We start from the raw sequence: 19445 nt of genomic DNA, 5'->3' as shown, positions 1-19445 counted from the left end.
CTATTTATATCTGTTTTTCAACTTCAGATACGGTATTTACCCTTGTATCTAACTTCTTTCACTCAACATTTCATTTGTAAGATTCTTCATGTTGTCAGAGGTAAGAGTCACTCTTTTTCATTTCAATGTGGTACTCTATACTATGACGATATATCTTTCTCCTATTGTAGATACCACAGCATATCTTTCTCCTATTCATGGACATTTGGGTTGTTTCTAGTTTGGGGCTTTTGTGAATAATGTTGCTCTGAACATTCTTGTACGTGTCTTTTTGAAGATATAAGCAGTCTTGGGTATATAACCAGGAATGGAATTGCTGGGTCATGTGTATACGTATATTTGACTTTATTAAGTCCTCCCAAATGGTTTTCAAAGGATGAGCACCAATCTATATTCCACTCTATAGGTGGGTTCCAGTTGCTCCACATCCTCATCAACACTTGGTATTATCAGTTCATTTAATTTTGGCCAAAGGGTAGTATCATAACGGAATCTTATTGTAGTTTTCATTTGTATTTCTCTGATGATTAATGATTTTCAGCCTTTTTCAATATGCTGATTGATCATTTGGATATCCCTTTTTATGGAGTGGTTACTCAAGTCTTCTGCCTACCTTTAAATTGAGTTTTCAGTCTTATTGACTTGTAGGAGTTTTTAACATATTCTGAGTACAAGACCTCTGTCATTTGTATGTGTTGCAAATATCTTCCCCATTCTGAGGCTTGTCTTTTCACTCTTAATGTTGTCTTGAGAAATCTTTGCCCACTCCAGGGTTACAAAGAATTCCTCTTATGTTTTATTCTATTCTAGAAGCTTTATTATTCTGACTTGCACATTTTGGTCTAAGATCCATCTCAAAGTAATTTTGTATATACTGTGAGGTAGAGGTCAAGGTGGTTTTTTTTGGGGGGGGTTGTTTGTTTATTTGTTTTTAATATATAGATCTCCTAATGACCTGCCAAATTTATTGAAAAGACCATACTTTCCCCATTGAATTGCAATAGGGCCTTTGTTGTAAATCAAGTGATTGTAAATATGTGGATCTGTTTCTGGACTCCTTATTCTGTTCCATTGATCTATGTGTCTGTCTTAATTACTGTAGCTTTATAATAAATCTTAATATTTAGAGTGAAGTCTTCCAGGTTTGCTGTTCCTCAAAACTGTCTAGACTATTCTATATTCTAGGTCCTTTGCATTACCATATATATTTCAGAAACAGATGATCAATTTCTACCAAAAAGAGAGAGAGAGGGAGGGAGGGAGGAAGGAAGGAAGGAAGGAAGAAACACACTGGGATTTTGATTGGGACTGCATTGACTCTACAGATCATTTTGGAGAAAAATTGAAGTATTAAAAATATTGAGCTTTACAAGCCATTAACAGTATATCTTGGGACTTCCCTGGTGGTCCAGTGGTTAAGAATCCGCCTTCCAATGCAGCGGACGCAGGTTTGATCCCTGGTCAGGGAACTAAGATCCCACATGCTGTGGGGCAACTAAGGACCAGCACCACAACTACTGAGCCCGTGCATTCTGGAGCCCATGCACCACAACTAGAGAGAAGCCCACGTACTGCAACAAAAGACCCCGCATGCCACAACGAAGATCCCGCGTGCTGCAATTAAGACCTGACGCAGCCACGTAAATAAATAAATATTTTAAAAAAAAACAAAACAGTGGGGGCTTCCCTGGTGGCGCAGTGGTTGAGAGTGCGCCTGCCGATGCAGGGGACACGGCTTCGTGCCCCAGTCTGGGAAGATCCCACATGCTGTGGAGCGGCTAGGCCCATGAGCCATGGCCGCTGAGCCTGCACGTCCGGAGCCTGTTGCTCCGCAACGGGAGAGGCCACAACAGAGAGAGGCCCACGTACCGCAAAAAAAAAAAAAAAAAAAAAAAAAAAGTATCACTCCATTTATTTCATTTTTAATTACTATCAGCAGTGTTTTTAAATTTTCAATGTAGAGGACTTATATATCTTTCTTAGCTTGCCCCTAGCTATGTTATTGTAAATGATACCAGCTCTGTATAAGTAATATAGGAATATGCTTATCCAAAATGTAGGTATATATAATAATGTCTATCAAAATTACAGGTATATAGGACCTACTGTACATCACAGGGAATTATACTCAGTATTCTGTAATAACCTATAGGGAAAAGAATCTGAAAATAAAAATAGATATATATGTATGTATAACTGAATCACTTTACTGTACACCCAAAACTAACACAACATTGTAAATAAACTATACTTCAATTAAAAAAAATTACAGGTATATACAGAGGAGGCTTAGCAGTGACAGGCTGGCCTACTCAGATCTGGGTGTGGGGGAGGGGCGGGAATTGACTTCAGAGGGCCTAATTATAAAATGACACAATGGATCAAACCAGAAATACGAAAAGTCACCTTAAAGAAAGTAAATGCCTCCTAACCTACAAAGACCTGGGAGAGTGAATATATTAATATATCTGAAACAAGAACATGTCAAGGGGAGTCACAGGGGTAAAAATCATCGCTGCCCATCCAAACGATGTCTGGGAAAGCGCATCTTGCCGGCAAGGACTAAAGCAGCTTGGCCGGCACGGCAGGGATGGATCTATCAAGCCAGCCAGCACTCATGCCTTGTCTTGGTTTTGCATTCACCAAGCACTTCTGATCATTTGGCTTCTCCTATAACCTGCTTCCAAGAAGAGAATGTACTGCTGAAGTGGGTGCCAGTCTCAGCTCACTCAACTATGTTTCTCATTGTAAATAAATCGGTACTCTGTCTTCTCTGCTGGTCTCTTAGGAGATTTGTTAAGACATGTCAGCGTCTCAGGGTCCTATCTATCCTTAAACACTACTGAGATCACTCTTCTAAACTTGCATGGCTGAGGGCCAGACTCCATAGCAAAGTCACCAAAATTGATGCCACTTAGTGAAGCATCTTGGTGACCCTCAGAGTTACTTAAGTGTTCTGTCACAGCCATATAGAAATATAAATAGACTACAGACTTTGTTGAATAACTAGAGATTTGATTTAGTTATAAAAAACATAGCTGTGTAGCAAAATTTCAGTTAAACAGCTTCATACACTGATATTTATTGTACCTCTACCATGTGCTATGCAATTTTTTAGTCTGTAGAGAGACAGAAAAACAAAACAAAATCCCTGCCTCCGTGGAGGCTACATTTTAGTCAGGGATACAGACAATAAGTACATGGGCATATAAAATGATGTCAAGTGTCAGCAGAGAAAAGGAACAGCGTGGGATGTCCTTGGGAGGACAATCCGGGGGGCCTCTCTGAGGAGGTGATATTTGAGCTGAGCCACGGATGAAGTGAGGGTGAGCCACGTGGGTATGTGGGAGCCAAGTTTTCCAGGCCAAGGCCCCAACACGGAGTGTACTTGGCAATGAAGATTTTAGAGAGGGGGCAGTGAGATCACGAGGGGTCAGACTGTATCAGGCTTCGAAGGCCCGTCCGTGTGAGATTGGAAGGCACTGGGGGGCTTTAAGCAGATCTGACTTGTGTTTTAACAAGATTCCCCTGTTGGGATGTGGAAAGAAGTCACAGAAAGGAGCAGGCCAGGACAGTAACGTTGGAGGAGTAAGAAGCAGACAGACTTCAGATATGTTTTGAAAGTTGGGCCAATATGATGCTCTGAGGCATGGAATATGGGGTAAGAGAATAAGAAAAGAACCAGGGATGCCTCCACCGTTTAGGGCCTGAGCGGCTGGAAGGATGGAGTTGCCAATACCTGAGATTGGAAATTGTGGGAGCAGCAGGTGAGGGGAAGGAAGAGAGTGATCAGGAGCTGGATTGGCTATGCTGAAGTTCGAGGGGCTGTTAGACGTTCAGGTGGGGGGAAGAGAGGGTTTCAAGGAGGAAATGATCAAATGTGTCAGATGATCGGAGAGGGCAAGGAAGATGAGGACCGAGAACTAACAATTAGGTTTGGAAATGTGGACGTCACCGGTAACCTGGCTGTTAAGAGGACAAGAATTTGGGGCCTGTGGTTGGAGGAGGATGTGGAGGTCTAGGAGGGTTTTTCCATTTGAATTGGGTTTTTGTCTTGTCTTGTTTTGACGTATGGGAGTTAGGAGAATAAGTTTGAAGCTAAGGGTGATGATCCAGAGGAGAGGGAAAAATCAAGCTGTGAGAGAGAAGGGATGATTATAGGAGCAGAATCGGATTATGTGAGAAGAGATGGGATTCAGGGCACAGGTTAATCTTAGGTGGGAACACAGACAGTTCTCTGCAGCAGAAGGGAAGGCAGAGGTAGGTCTGCAGTGGGAGGATGTAGAAGTTCTCTTTCCATTGCTTGGGTTTTCTCAGTGAACCAAGAAGCAAGGTCACGAGATGTAACCATCCTGAAGGCATGAAAATGTAACTATTATACAGACCAGTGATTTCAAACTGTCCAAAAGGTATTCTCTTTAGTTACTTAGTGTTTTTGATTAAAATAAGGATCAAAAAGAGTGCAGTGAAGTAAAAGAAAAATAGGTAAATGGACTTCATCAAAATTAAAAGTTTTTGTGCATTGAAGGGCATTATCAAGAGAGTGAAAAGACAAGCCACAGAATGGGAGAAAATATTTGCCAATCACATATCTGATAAGGGTATTCTATCCAGAATATATAAAGAACTTTTACAATTCAGTAACAAAAAGACAACCCAAATAAAAAGTGAGCAAAGGACTCGAAAATAGATTTCACCAAAGAAGATACACAAACGGCCAGCAAGCACATGAAAAGATGCTTAGTTACAAAGTGATACTACTACACACCCACTAGTCTGGTAGTTCCCCATACAGAATTACCATATGACAATATTTCCACTCCTAGGTTTCTACCGAAAATTGACAACAGGGGTTCAAAGAGGAAGTTGTACTCAAATGTTCATAGCCGCTCTATTCACAACAGCCAAAAGGTGGAAACAACTTAACTGTCCATCAACACATGAATGATTAAACAAAATATGGTCTATCTATACAGTGGAATATGTTTCAGCCATAAAAAGGAATGAAGTATTGATACATGCTACAACATGAATGAACTTTGAAAACATGCTAAGTGAAAGAAGCCAGACACAAAAGGCCACATATTGCATGATTCCATTTATATAAAATATCCAGAATAGACAAATCCATAGAGACAGGAAGCAGATTAGTGTTTGCTAGGAGCTTGAGGGGAGGGGATAATGGGGAGTGACTGATTAATGGGTACAGGGCTTCCAACTGGGGTGATGGAAAAGTTCTGGAGCTAGATTGTGGTGATAAGCGGACAGTATCATGAATGTACTTAGTGCCACTGAATTGTACACCTTAACATGGTTGCAATGGTAAATTTATGTTGTGTGTATTTTGCCACACAAAAAAATAGTGACGTTATATTCAGATTTCATTATTTAAAGAAATGAAATATATATGCCATTAAGATAAACCTAAACTGATTTCTCATCCAGTGTAATTCTGGGAATTATAGGATCTTTAGAGCTGAAAAGGCCATAGGGATTGATTGTTTATGTCTATATGGTAAAGTTAGTTTGTTAAAAATATTTAGCAACTTTCTAATTATCACAGATATTAAAAATTATTCATCTTGTTACATGAATTTTTCTACCAAGAGGTTTAGAATTCTCTCTGACTCATAGGTTGGGTGCTGACCTTGAACTCAAAAAGCAACCTTGCAGAAACCAAACATGTCTGACTTACTGTGACTCAAAAAGCATAAACTGTTCTAATTTATTTCCATTTCTAACACCACTAGTATTGAGGACATAACAAATCACATAAATTCATTAGCTTACATGTTAGAATAATACATAGTCTGATTTTTTTCATGCTATAAATTAAATTACTATAAACATTAGTGTACAGAATACTCAGACAAAGAATGAAATATTAAATCAATATTTATCCCATGAGCTATGCACAGATACTTTAACAATTTACCTCTCAAAATATGGTTTTAATGAAGTAGTGACTCGTTGCCATAGAACTTTTTGTAATGAATCTACTTACTAAAATATTTGTTTGCAGGGAGAATAAAAGAATTTCCCCAAAACTAGAAAAGAATTTTTTAAAGCAATTTTTCAAATTACAATGTTAAAGTCATCTCCAGCTCTGTAAAAGAATATGACATGAGATCTTTAAAATTTCACTGCGTTTCAGGATTGTTCTTGAAAAGATACTCTGCCTGTAATTGAGAAAAAAGAAAAATAAGTCAACAATTTAGAATATACTGTTAATTTAGAATTTAGAATTAATAGTACATTAATTTGTACTATTAATGTTTACAATTTAAAAATGAAAGTGCACAAATTTTTTGCTTTCAAATGAGTAACAAAAATCTTATTATAAACTGTAATGAAGGTGTTAGAGGCTATTTCCCAAATAACCAGACACACAATTTCTCTGTCTCAACTGGCTTTTCATTTAGATTTGGGTATATTTTATTTTCAAATTGATATTAAAAAAAAAGGCTTCAATCTCTTACCAGAAAATCAACAGGATCATCGGGTCTGATCTTACAACACTCATTCAGACCTTGCATAAGCGTTGGCATAACGTGGGTCATTAAATAGTTTCTCAAGGGAATAGACTGGGCCTCCAGTAATTCTTTTTCTTCTCTTTTAACTTCCTCTAGTTGTTTACTCTACAAATAGAACATTCGGGGGTGCAATAAATAGATGGAAAAAGAACGGTTTCATACGACTCACCCCAGAGTGCACTAGAAGTAGATGCTGCTATAAATGTTCATCATGTTTTGATAAAGATGGCATTTCCAATTGACAAGGAAAAGATGTAAATGGTGTTTTAACAACTGCCTAGTCATATAGAAAATAATAAACTGGACCCCTACTTCACTTCTTTTTTTTTTTTCCAGCATGATTTATCTTTATTATTAATCACCCCTTTTGTTCACTTTCTTTTTTTTTTTAACATCTTTATTGGAGTATAATTGTTTTACAATTGTGTGTTAATTTCTGCTTTATAACAAAGTGAATCAGTTATACATATACATATGTTCCCATATCTCTTCCCTCTTGCGTCTCCCTCCCTCCCACCCTCCCTATCCCACCCCTCTAGGTGGTCACAAAGCACGGAGCTGATCTCCCTGTGCTATGCAGCTGCTTCTCACTAGCTATCTATTTTACATTTGATAGTGTATATATGTCCATGCCACTCTCTCACTTTGTCTCAGTTTACCCTTCCCCCTCCCCGTATCCTCAAGTCCATTCTCTAGTATGTTCACTTTCTTAATTACTTAGGCAATCCAAATCCCTCTAGGACAGGCAAAAAGATGATGATGATGATGATGATGATAATGATGATAATGATGGTGATCATGATGATGATGATGGTGGTAATGATGATGACGGTGATGATAATAATGATGATGATGATCCTACCTCACTTCTTAAACCAAAATAATTTTAGCTGCCCAGATGAATCAAAGTGAGAGAAAGAAAGAGAGAAAGAAAGAAAGGGAGGAAGGAAGAAAGAAAGAAGGAAAGAAAGAGGAAGGAAGGAAGGAAGGATCACAGAATCATAGAAGTGCTAATAGGGACTTCCCTGGTGGTCCAGTGGTTAAGAACCCACCTGCCAATGCAGGGGACATGGGTTCGAGTCCTGGTTGGGGAAGATCCCACATGCCGCGGAGAAACTAAGCCTGCACGCCACAACTACTAAAGCCCACGCACTCTAGAGCCTGTGTTCCACAACAAGAGAGGAACCACAGCAATGAGAAGCCCGCGCACCTCAATGAGGAGTAGCCCCCGCTTGCCGCAACTAGAGAAAGCCTGCGTGCAGCAACGAATACCCAACGCAGCCAAAAAAACACAAAAAAGTGCTAATAGAAAGTCTCGAAGGTATTGATCTAGTGGACTTGTGTTATGCTCAGCATACAGCCTCCCTCTCTCAGGACTAATAATTCCAGATTTCCTTTGAGAAATCTCCCTTCTCAGTCTAGTGGATTGGGTGGGATTTAAGCCCATCAGTCCAGCCCACTCCTGGCCATGGACATTAGTTAAATGTGCAGCCAAAAGACAAGAAACAAGATAAAGATATAAAATACATACTGCCTTAGGTAGAATAAATGCAAAGAGGGAAATTTATTTATTTTGTTTTTGTGTTTTTTTGGCATGCAGGATCTTAGGTCCCCCACTAGGGATTGAACCTGTGTCCCCTGCACGGGGAAGCGAGGAGCCTTAACCATTGGGCCTCCAGGGAAGCACCAAGAGGCAAATTTAAAAGTATAGAAAGGGATAGGACGTGTTATGCAGTGGGGCAGGTGTTGCAATTTTAAATATGGTGTCCAGGAAAGGCCTCATTAGAAAGATGACTTTTAGCAAAGACTTGAAGCAAGGGAAGAAGTTAATCGCACAGATGGCACATTGTTTAAATGCACGGAGATATTAGAGGCAGCCAGGTCACAGAGGACCTTGGGGGCCACAATAAGGAGTTTGGACTTTCATTGAACAGTGATGAACAGCCTGTGAAGAGTTTAAACAGAATGGACGTGGTGAATCTGTACTTTTTTTTTTTTTTTGGCCCTGCCAAGAGGCATGTGGGATCTTCCCTGACCAGGGATGGAAACTGTGCCCCCTGCATTGGGAGCATGGAGTCTTAACCACTGGACTGCCAGGAAAGTCCAGATCTGTATTTTATTTTTTGTTTTTTAAAATAAATTTATTTATTTATTTATTTATTTTTGGCTGTGTTGGGTCTTTGTTGCTGCACCGGGCTTTCTCTAGCTGTGGCGAGCGGGGGCTACTCTTTGTTGCAGTGCGCCATTTTCTCACTGCGGTGGCTTCTCTTGTTGCGGAGCATGGGCTCTAGGCATGCGGGCTTTAGTAGCTGTGGCACGCGGGCTCAGTAGTTGTGGCTCGCGGGCTCTAGAGCGCGGGCTCAGTAGTTGTGGCACATGGGCTTAGTTGCTCCGCGGCATGTGGGATCTTCCCTTACCAGGGATGGAACCTGTGCCCCCGGCATTGGGAGCACAGAGTCTTAACCACTAGACTGCCAGGGAAGTCCACATATGTATTTTTTTTTAAATAAATTTATTTATTTATTTATTTATTTATTTTGGCTGCGTTGGGTCTTTGTTGCTGCGCCGGGCTTTCTCTAGCTGCAGCGAGCGGGGGCTACCCTTTGTTGCAGTGCGCCATTTTCTCACTGCAGTGGCTTCTCTCGTTGCGGAGCATGGGCTCTAGGCGTGCGGGCTCAGTAGTTGTGGCGAACGGGCTTAGTTGCTCCGTGGCATGTGGGGTCTTCCCGGACCAGGGCTCAAACCCGTGTCCCCTGCATTGGCAGGCGGATTCTTGACCACTGAACCACCAGGGAAGCCTAGATCTGTATTTTAGAAGGATCACCTGGCAGCAGCGGGGGAACAGACTGGAGATGGAGGGTGGAGCTGGGGAGACCAGCCAGAAGGCACCACATCGTTCTGGCACCCTGGTCAGGAGAAGGGAGCCCTGCAGGTGAATGTGAGTGCTGTTTTAGGAGGCAGAACAGATAAGATTCAGTGATTTGGAGAAGAAGGGTAGAATGAGGCTGACCCCCCAAGTTGGATGGGTAAATGGAGGAAAACCGAATGAAATCACCAGGTTGACAGGCAGCAAATGGCACACTTTTACAACGATGTGTATTGTTAATGCTATGTCAATGGCTAGTTGTTATTATTGTTATTATTTACCCTGAGCAAAAGACCGGGGAATCTTTTAAAAAATGATACATATGAAAGAAATCTTAAAAAAAGAAAAAGAAATGGTACATATGACAAAACAAACAAAAACAAAAAAACAACAACAAAATGTTTGGGGTATTTCTGTGACATTTCTCTATTAGCCGGATGGGAAGCGCGAGAGGCCGGAATGGTCTTGCCAGCCCCAGTCCCCCACCCCCCACCCCCTCCCCCGCCCCGACGCATGCGCACACACTCACCCACTCCTCCCAGCGAGCGATCCTCTCTGCGGTCTCCGCAGCCTCCTTGTGCTGTCGCTCTGCCTCCTCCATGGCCTCCTTGGCCAGCCGTTCCTCGGCAGCCCTCCGCTCCTCTTCTGCCTTTTCTTCATCCGTTAAACCATAATTGCGAGGCTCCCCAATCTCTTTGATGAGCTGTTTGATAGCAAGTCTGTTCTGAGCATCTTCGAGTCTTCCTACACCTTTAAAAACCAGAAGAGAGGAAGAGAGCAATACAGACTTTTATAATCTGGTCCTGGGGCTTCCCTGGGGGCGCAGAGGTTAAGAATCCGCCTGCCGGTGCAGGGGACACGGGTTTCAGCCCTGATCCGGGAAGATCCCACATGCCGCGGAGCAACTAAGCCCGTGCGCCACAACTACTGAGCCCACGTGCTGCAACCACTAAAGCCCACGCGCCTAGAGCCTGTGCTCTGCAACAAGAGAAGCCACCAATGAGAAGCCCGCGCACTGCAACTAGAGAAAGCCCGCGTGCAGCAAGGAAGACCCAATGCAGCCAAAAATAAATTTAAAAAAATATATATATATAATCTGGTCCTGCCTGCAATCTATTCTGAGTCCATTTTTGGGAAAATTCTATTACTATAATCTTGTGATGGTAGATTGTGTAAATTACCATATGAGGGTTTCCTTTTCTAGTTAGCAGCACAGTTTAGAATTTCTGGTCTCACTGGCAAATATCAGACTGGTCTCTGGGAGTCACAGGGAGCAAGACTGGAGCTCTGGTCTGAGCTGTGACAGTCGCCGCTGATTTGAGTGGATGGATGGGGGTGTGGACCTCCTCAAAAGGAATGAGTTCTCCACCCCGGGAAGCAATCAAGCAGAGACTGAGGCACCTCACTTGGGGGTTTCCACAGAAGGAACTCCTGTACTTGGAGGCCGGGCTGGGTGACCTCCAGGTTTCTTTTGTTTTCTGTTTCTGAGAATCAATGATTCTAGGACACTTTTTTTTTTTTAATTTATTTTGGCCGCGTTGCGTCTTCATTGCTGCACATGGGCTTTCTCTAGTTGCAGCGAGCTGGGGCTACTCTTCGTTGCGGTGCGCGGGCTTCTCATTGCGTTAGCTTCTCTTGTTGCAGAGCACGGGCTCTAGGTGCGAGGGCTTCAGTAGTTGTGCCCCGTGGGCTCAGTAGTTGTGGCTCGCGGGCTCTAGAGCGCAGACTCAGTAGTCGCGGGCTTATTTGCTCCGCGGCTTGTGTGATCTTCCCGGACCGGGGATCGAACCTGTGTTCCCTGCATTGGCAGACGGATTCTTAACCACTGCACCACCAGGGAAGTCCTGATTCTGGGATTATTATTTTATTTTATTTTATTTTATTTTATTTTATTTTATTTTAATTTTTTGGCCACACCAGCCAGCATGCGGGATCTTAGTTCCCGGACCAGACCAGGGATCGAACCCGTGCCCCCTGCAGTGGAAACACGGAGTCTTAACCACTGGATCGCCAGGCAAATCCCTAGGATACATTTCCAATTCATAAAAAATTAACTGTTTCAGTTAGCCTACTTGAATAGAAAAAAGTCCAAACTCCAGAATACGTGACTAATGTTAATATCAAGACCAAAAGAAGGAGAAGGAAAAGGAGGGGGGAGGGCAGGGGAAGAGAGGAGGAGCTCTAAGCCTCCCAGGACTCCAGTATCCAGATGCTGTCTCAGCTGGTTCTGGGGGATGAAGAGAGGCCTCGGGAGGTCCCAAAGGTCAGCCTGGCTGCTAAGCTTCCACCAGGCTAGCGGTTTCTCACCAAACCCAGAGGAAGAAGAGGTGTCAAGACCCAGAAAATCAGAAAGGAAGTTCAGGGGTCCATCAAGCCAAGGGGAGGAGAAACAGCTACAACAGATCGGATTTGGAGGCAGGGACAGTGATGATGGAGGTGAGGTTGATGAGAGATCGTATTCACTGGATGCTCGCTGGGTGCTCGGCTCTGAGTTAAGTGCTTACAGGAAACAAGAGGAATGCGATGAAGAGCTATTTGATTTCTGAGTAGCTAAGGGGCCAGCTGGCTGGTCTAAAGGCCAGGAGGGGCTCTGTGAAGAGCACCAGTGCCCTGCAATGCTATGGGGACAAGACGCTGCCCCCAAGGACCCTGGGGAGATGGCCCAAAGCAGCTGGCAGCAAACCGCATATCTTTGAAGTGCCCTTTAAAAAATGCCAATTTGGTAAAAAATTAAAATTAAAATTAAAAATTAAAAATTAAATAAATAAAATTAAATTTAAAATGCCAATTTGGTATTCAACTTCATAATATATCCGCATGTTTTCATATGGCAATAACACCCGCCACACCACCAAATCCTCAAGTAGACAACTCCTCTGTCTTATCCTGTGACTTCCCAGGCACATGGTTATACCGACCCGCCCTCCCCCAGCCCTATGAAAGCGTGCACCCAGTTGGCCGGGGGTCCTGACCCCGAGCAGCGTTGCTCCACTTGCAGGTTATCCTTGAGTTTGTTTCATACCAATATGTATCGGATGGATTTCAAGTTCGTCAAAGTAGTTGAGAACAGTCTCATCTTCAGTGTTGATGTCCCAGTAGTTGCTCAGAGCCCGGAGGAACTGGTCCTGGCTGTAGTGGGTCCCCGCCACGATGCTCTCAGGGAGATTCATCACCCGCTCCTTGAGGAACTCATCGGAGGCATCCAGTGAACAAACGAATTCTGGAGAGAAGGAGAAGCTCGTGGGTTAACACAGTGACTGCGGAGCTTGCAAGTAGGTGCTGGTGGACGAGTCACCGCTCGGCCGAATGTCTGGTTACCAGGTGGGATCTCCTGTCACGGCAAAGGGCCTGACAGGTTGGCCTTCTTGCTGCCTCTCATGGAGGACAGATGCATGCCCATCACCCATGTTTCCAGAGACCACACTATGAAGCCCAATCAATGGGCATTTTGTGAGATCTATTATTTTTCTTTCCCTTCCTTCCTCCCTTCCTTTCTGCTTTCCTTCCTTCCTTCCTTCTTCTTTTTTTTAAAATTAAAACAGCAGAAATTGTAAATGCAAATCTCTAATAACCCTATGATACCTGTCATCACCTTGCCACTTTTCCAGTACAATATCACAGGCTCCCAAAGAGACTCAAGGCTATGAGGGAAATGCTTTCATGGCTGATTCGCCAACTTCATAAAAATAGAGACCCTCCTGGGATTTAAATTTTCCATGAGTTGAGCTCTTCCCTCACTTCATGCCATGGGCTATGAAACATCTATGTTCAGTAAAACATGGCCAATGCTTATCGAATATTTGATACACGGATCATATTAATGACTGATCATTTCACCCACCTGCAATTTTCTTTTAAACTGTAAAAGCAGCTGTTTCTCCAGCGCCTAGCACAAATTCAGTGGATATTTGTGGAGTGAATGAATGAATGAGTGAATAATTAAAGTGTAGATCTGTGTAATAAGCTTTCTAGGCGAGTTACTGTTCTCAGCTGTTCTCAAGAGGACCAGAGTACCCTGGTGCCCAGATCAGTAGCCAGGTGTATTGAAAATAACTTGCTGCCTATAAGAGCCTGGCAAAGATTGGGACTGATTTAATTTTTATTCTAAAATTGTATTGGTTTGCCACATAAAAATGCCATTCTCACTTAACTGCATTCTAATAAGCTTTCTTTTTTTTTTTTTTTTTTTTTTTTGTGCGGTACGCGGGCCTCTCACTGTTGTGGCCTTTCCCTGTTGCAGAGCACAGGCTCTGGACGCACAGGCTCAGCGGCCATGGCTCACGGGCCTAGCCGCTCCGCGGCATGTAGGATCTTCCCGGACCGGGGCACGAACCCGTGTCCCCTGCATCGGCAGGCGGACTCTCAACCACTGCGCCACCAGGGAAGCCCGTTCCTGGAAAGCCCTAATAAGCTTTCTTGAGTGGGTGAGAAAAATAAGTGTGTCGGGTAGAGTCCATAGTGGGGTGCTGACCAGGGGGCGTGGAACACATGTGAACTTCATCTGCTTCGTGTGAAAGCAAATAGTGAAAACAAAGGCTGAGGACAGAGCTTACAGAATAAGATCTTATAAACTCATAATCATTGTCTGATATTACCACTCTGCTGACCTATTTTACTTTAGTTTCAATGCTCATCTTTTACCATTTGATTTGCATGAGTAGCTATATTTTTCAAAAGAAAGAAGACATCTGGAGCCCCACATGCTGGTACTGTACTTAAATTGAAATTATGTCAATAAATTCACCAGAAATTGAATCTATTTAAGCTCTATGATCTCAGACATGTAGATCAAAACTTAATAATTCTGTTCATAATCTAAGAATTTCATGATGTAGTACTGTATCTTTTTTTCCAGTGATTGGGGGGGATGGAAGATTCTAGCTAATAAAATATTGCAAATAATAAGTGATATACTTGGCTTCTAATTTTCAGAGTTTTAATATGATGAAATATATTTCCCACTAGATGATATATTTTTTAAAGTCCTTTCTCTTTTGTGATTCAGAAAGAACTTCAAGATTTTGCAGTATCTCAAGATAATTATTCAGGACATCTACTGTCTTTGAACTGGCTGACTGTAGATAATAAGGAATAGATTTCTGCTTGGTGAGATTGTATACAGCAAAGAGGTCTATCTGGAGCCATGTGAAAAATCTATGTCTTAACACATTTTTCCATATTCATCACATAGGTATAGCTTTAAACTTGTCTCCTTCAACTAACAGATCTGAAAAGAATCAAAATGGATATACGCTAACAGTGATAAAATGCAATGATTTATCAATGAGAGATAATACCACCTAGGACTGAATTACTGTACAATCAAATATTTCATCATTCAAATCAAGCACTGATGCTGATATTAAGCATGCTTATTATTTTCTGTATCTTATGATGTTTTTGCTTACAGACCTAGGGAGAGAATGCCCCTCCCAGGGCTACCTCTGAAGACAGTAATCAATTCACTTGAAGTGAGAGCACGCCTCACATATGCAAGCCAACCACGCCCTTTATGTAACTCAGATAACAAGCCAATATTTCTCCTGCCTTAACTCATCCCAGGGCCAGGACCAGGCAACTAAAGACCAAAGCCCACTGCAACTACTCACACTAGTCAACTCTCTAAAAAAGCTGTTTACTCTGCCCTGCTTTGTCTTTCCCATGGAAACCCCAAGAAAGGCTGTGTCCTAGACTTTCCCCTGCCTCCTGACCAAGCCTGGTGCTTCCCCATGTGGCCCTGCATGGTTGCCACAGTTCCTTCTCTGGGGAAATGTGAGTAATAAATTCTTCTTTCAATGGCATTAGCCTCACGTGTCTCAGTCACTGCCACAGACTAAAATCCCTCAGCACAAATGAGACAATGATGTGATTTCTTTCTGGAAGATAGAAAATAATGACAATTTCTAGAAAGAGGCTAATTGAAAAGAACAGACTAAACATTCCAAAGAGATTACATCTTAGACATGTTTGGACCTTATCCGACAAAGAGAGGGCAGCCCAGTGGATCAGGACTAAGAATAATGCAGCATCTTACCTCTTGTGTTTCCATTTTCTTATCTTAGGGAGGGGTTTCATTAATTCTGGTTTTTGGAGGCAGTGGCATGAGAAGACCTGAGTTTGAATCCAAGCCCTGCCGTTTACCAGCGAAGTGGACTTGGATTAGTCTCTGGGCTTCAGGCTCTGGATCAAGTAAACAGGGGAGTAATTCCTACCTCACAGGCTCGTGGAAAGGCTCAATAAGCTCTCATCTTGTGTGATGCCTGGTGCGTGACAGATGTTGGGTTGGGGTGAATTTTATCCAGCTGCCTCAGGGGGAACAGGAGGATTTACCATGGGGTTTTCAATGAATGACTGTTGCCCAGAAGTGATCAACTCTCATAAACTGGACAGACCTGGTTATTTAGACTAATCAACTTTACTTTTTAACTTTTTCTGAGGCAAATACATAAATTAATAGGAAATCTAAGACAGCCCATTCCTCCGGCATTTCGTGTTCCTGCCTCAGGCAAACAGTAAATATCCATCCTTGAGGATGACTGCTCTCTGATGGTCTCTGCTTCCAGAAGCTTCATCACAAGCTGTGCCTGGACCAGGAGCAGGAGAGGATTACAGCTGTGAACCGACTCTCCTGGGGACTTTGACACAATGAGCAAGCAGGCCCTTCCAAGTCACAACCTTGGGCTAAGTTCCTGAAAATAGCTGTTCTTGTATTTACCATATGACCAAAACTTGATTAAACCTCATGCAAACTGATAAAGAAAAAAAACCTTTAAAGTTCATGGCAAAGTCACAAGAAATGCCTGCTAAGTACTCAGCAAATCCTTTTTTGTGGAATAAGTTGTTTATATTTCTCTTTCAAGGGTATGTTGTGAAAGCTCTGTGTAAACATGCAATAGGATAAACTTGCTGTGGAGTTAGGGAACCGAGCAGCTTTTTCCTGCCCAGTCTCAATTCTGGATTCTGAATGTCCTCCAGAAAAGATTATGGCATGGCTAGCACCTGAAGCAGAACAGAAGGGAGGGGCAGTGATCGAGTCCCTGGGGGTCTTGCCAACTGACTCAGAAGCCAGGACACTGTACAGCACAGGGAATAGAGCCAATATTTTATAATAACTACAAATGGAGTATAATCTTTAAAAATCGTGAATTACTATGTTGTACACCTGAAACTTATATAATATTGTAAATTAACTATACCTCAATGTTTTTAAAATACGGAAATAAAAAAGTCAGGGCACCAACAGATTGGCTAATCTTTTGCTCTCTTACAGGAAGGAACAGCAGAAATGAATGCTCTCAAAGGGACTTCTGTCCATTTCAGAATTTTAATATCCCTGATATTTACCCCCAGTGAATTCTTTAGTTTGGAAGTTTGATTTTAAGTATATCCTTTTACTTTTTTCCTAAAACAAACAAACAAAGCTATTTTATTCACATCAAAAAGATTGTTTTGGTACAAAAGAGATATTAAATGGCATTCATTTAAATATGACCTTGGAGAAGTCTTTTAAACTTACCAGGTATGATTAATTTATCAAAGGGAAACATTTTGCCTCTGGCCTCTTCCTCTTCCTCTTCTTCTGGTAAAACAAAATATACATCGTCAAGTTTATTACATGTTATTACTAAGGATAGTGCAAAAAAATTTAAATATTTCGGGACTTCCCTGGTGGTCCAGTGGTTAAGACTCCACGCTCCCAATGCAGGGGGCCTGGGTCGATCTCTGGTTGGGGAACTAGATCTTGCATGCATGCTGCAACTAAGAAGTCCGCATGCTGCAACTAAGAACCGGCCCAGCCAATAAATAAATAAATAAAATTATTTTTAAAATAATTAAATATTTTAACTAGTAGTCACTAATGAAAACTAGCCATAACTAAGAAAGCCTGCATTTTAGATATAGTCGCTCCGATTTTTTTGTTTATTTTAATTGTGACTATAATTACTCTGAACAATAAAGCTGTAACTTACTTGAATGTAAACATTCAAAATAAAGGTAACACCCACACTTACTGTTGAACAGGTCTTTGGCTTGATCATAGGTCTTTGGGAATCCATCCAAAATGTAACCTTGATTCTTGCAAGGCATGGATTTTAGCTTTTCTTTTATAAATCTAATTATATATTCATCTTCTAGTCGACCTAATAAAAAGAAAAAAAATTACTGTGCAGTCACATTCTACATAACGAAATTGAGTTATTTGTAGTGAGGTGGATGGACCTAGAGTCTGTCATACAGAGTGAAGTAAGTAAGAAAGAGAAAAACAAATACCATATGCTAACACAAATATATGGAATCTAAAAAAAAAAAAAAGGTCATGAAGAACCTAGGGGCAAGACGGGAATAAAGACGCAGACGTAGAGAATGGACTTGAGGATACAGGGAGGGGGAAAGGTAAGCAGGGACAAAGTGAGAGAGTGGCATGGACATATATATATACTACCAAACGTGAAATAGATAGCTAGTGGGAAGCAGCTGCATAGCACAGGAAGATCAGCTCAGTGCTCTGTGACCACCTAGAGGGGTGGGATAGGGAGGGTGGGAGGGAGGGAGATGCAAGAGGGAAGAGATATGGGGATATATGTATATGTATAACTGATTCACTTTGTTATAAAGCAGAAACTAACACACCATTGTAAAGCAATTATACTCCAATAAAGATGTTAAAAAATTTTTTTTAAAGTAAAGTGATCTCAAAAATTCTTGTGGGGCTTCCCTGGTGGTGCAGTGGTTGAGAGTCCGCCTTCCGATGCAGGGGACACGGGTTCGTGCCCCGGTCTGGGAAGATCCCACATGCCGCGGAGCGGCTAGGCCCGTGAGCCATGGCCGCTGAGCCTGCGTGTCCGAAGCCTGTTGCTCCTCAACGGGAGAGGCCACAACAGTGAGAGGTCCGCGTACCGCACACACACAAAAAAAATGTCAAGGGGGACCTCCGTGGTGGTCCAGTGGTTAAGAATCCGGCTTCCAATGCAAGGGATGCAGGTTCAATCCCTGGTCTGGGAACTAAGCTCCCACATGCCATGGGGCAACTGAGCCCGCACCCCACAACTAGAGAGCCTGTGTGCCACAACTACCGAGCCCATGCGCTCTGGAGCCCACGCGCCGCAACTACTGAGCCCTACTGAGGGATACACTGATATCAAAGGACAATTTTTATTTAAACATTCTATCTTCAATTTTCAAAAGCTTCGTTGGTAGGGAAAGGCACATACTCGGAAATCTAGCTTCGGCCCCCTCCTTTGGTTTATTTCAGGCAGTGAGCTTTGCCATTCATTTCTATTTGTTTTAGAAATAAGTGTTCATTATGCCAGAAGGGAGCTTGAGCAGCAGTTTATGATAATTATGGAATGTGAGGACACAAAGGGCCAAGCCCAAGCGCCTTTTTCTAGAGAACTGTGACCTCCTGGAGATACACTTGTGATCTTGGCTGCCGGCGGCGTTGAGCATCTCGGAAGGGGACGGTCACTTCTGTTTTAAAGTGAATGAGCACAGCCCTGCTGGATGGCCTTTAAAACACCACACTGCTTCTTCTTCTTTTTTTAAAATTTTAAGTCTGCCTTTCAAATAACAGTAATGTTTAAAATGCTAATATTAATGCATATTCATAATTACTAAAACTTGGTTTAAAAATAGATAGCTGCAACCAAGGTTTTTAAAATCATCCATACACAGTAGAGACACTACGCTATCAACATAAAAGTTGATACCTTTACATACATCCCCCCCCAACTTTTTATTTTCAAACTCACAGCAAAGTTGAAAGACTAGTTCAATGATCACCTGGAATCCCACCAACCACTGGGATTCTGTGCATTCTAGTGATTTCACCGAGTCCCCATTTTGGCTGAACGGTCAGGGGCCGACAGGAGTGGAATCATGGATAGAAAAGGATACGGAGGTGTCTCACGGTGGGATTGTGAGATCTGTCTTGCTGGAATCCTTAGAATCACATGATGACACATTGGTTCACGTGAGGGAGAAGTGTACTAACCTCTGCGTCCTCGTCCTGTGAAATTTCTACATAGGTTAATGTCATGGGTTCACAG

The 19445-nt window shown here is 42.3% G+C and overlaps 1 protein-coding gene across 2 annotated transcripts in view; it reads right to left on the bottom strand.

Annotated features, from left to right (window-relative positions):
- Nucleotides 1-6078: 6078 nt before the first annotated feature.
- The window catches only part of AK7 (adenylate kinase 7), a gene marked incomplete at its 5' end in the record, with an annotated part of 53685 nt that continues 40318 nt past the window's right edge, over nucleotides 6079-19445 (bottom strand). The window contains 5 exons of one of the 2 annotated variants that reach the window (XM_079700019.1): nucleotides 6079-6179; nucleotides 6480-6638; nucleotides 9929-10149; nucleotides 12422-12619; nucleotides 17412-17540. In XM_079700019.1, coding sequence (XP_079556145.1) covers nucleotides 6141-6179; nucleotides 6480-6638; nucleotides 9929-10149; nucleotides 12422-12619; nucleotides 17412-17540 — 746 coding nt within the window. In that variant the 3' untranslated portion in view covers nucleotides 6079-6140. The remainder of the gene's footprint in view (nucleotides 6180-6479; nucleotides 6639-9928; nucleotides 10150-12421; nucleotides 12620-17411; nucleotides 17541-19445) is intronic. The other variant, XM_079700020.1, reaches the window with a different exon arrangement.

Source organism: Hyperoodon ampullatus (assembly GCF_949752795.1).
Source record: "Hyperoodon ampullatus genome assembly, chromosome: 3".
NCBI lineage: Eukaryota > Metazoa > Chordata > Mammalia > Artiodactyla > Ziphiidae > Hyperoodon > Hyperoodon ampullatus.
Note: the sequence above shows the minus strand (reverse complement) of the source record. Positions and strands in the feature narration are given on the sequence as shown.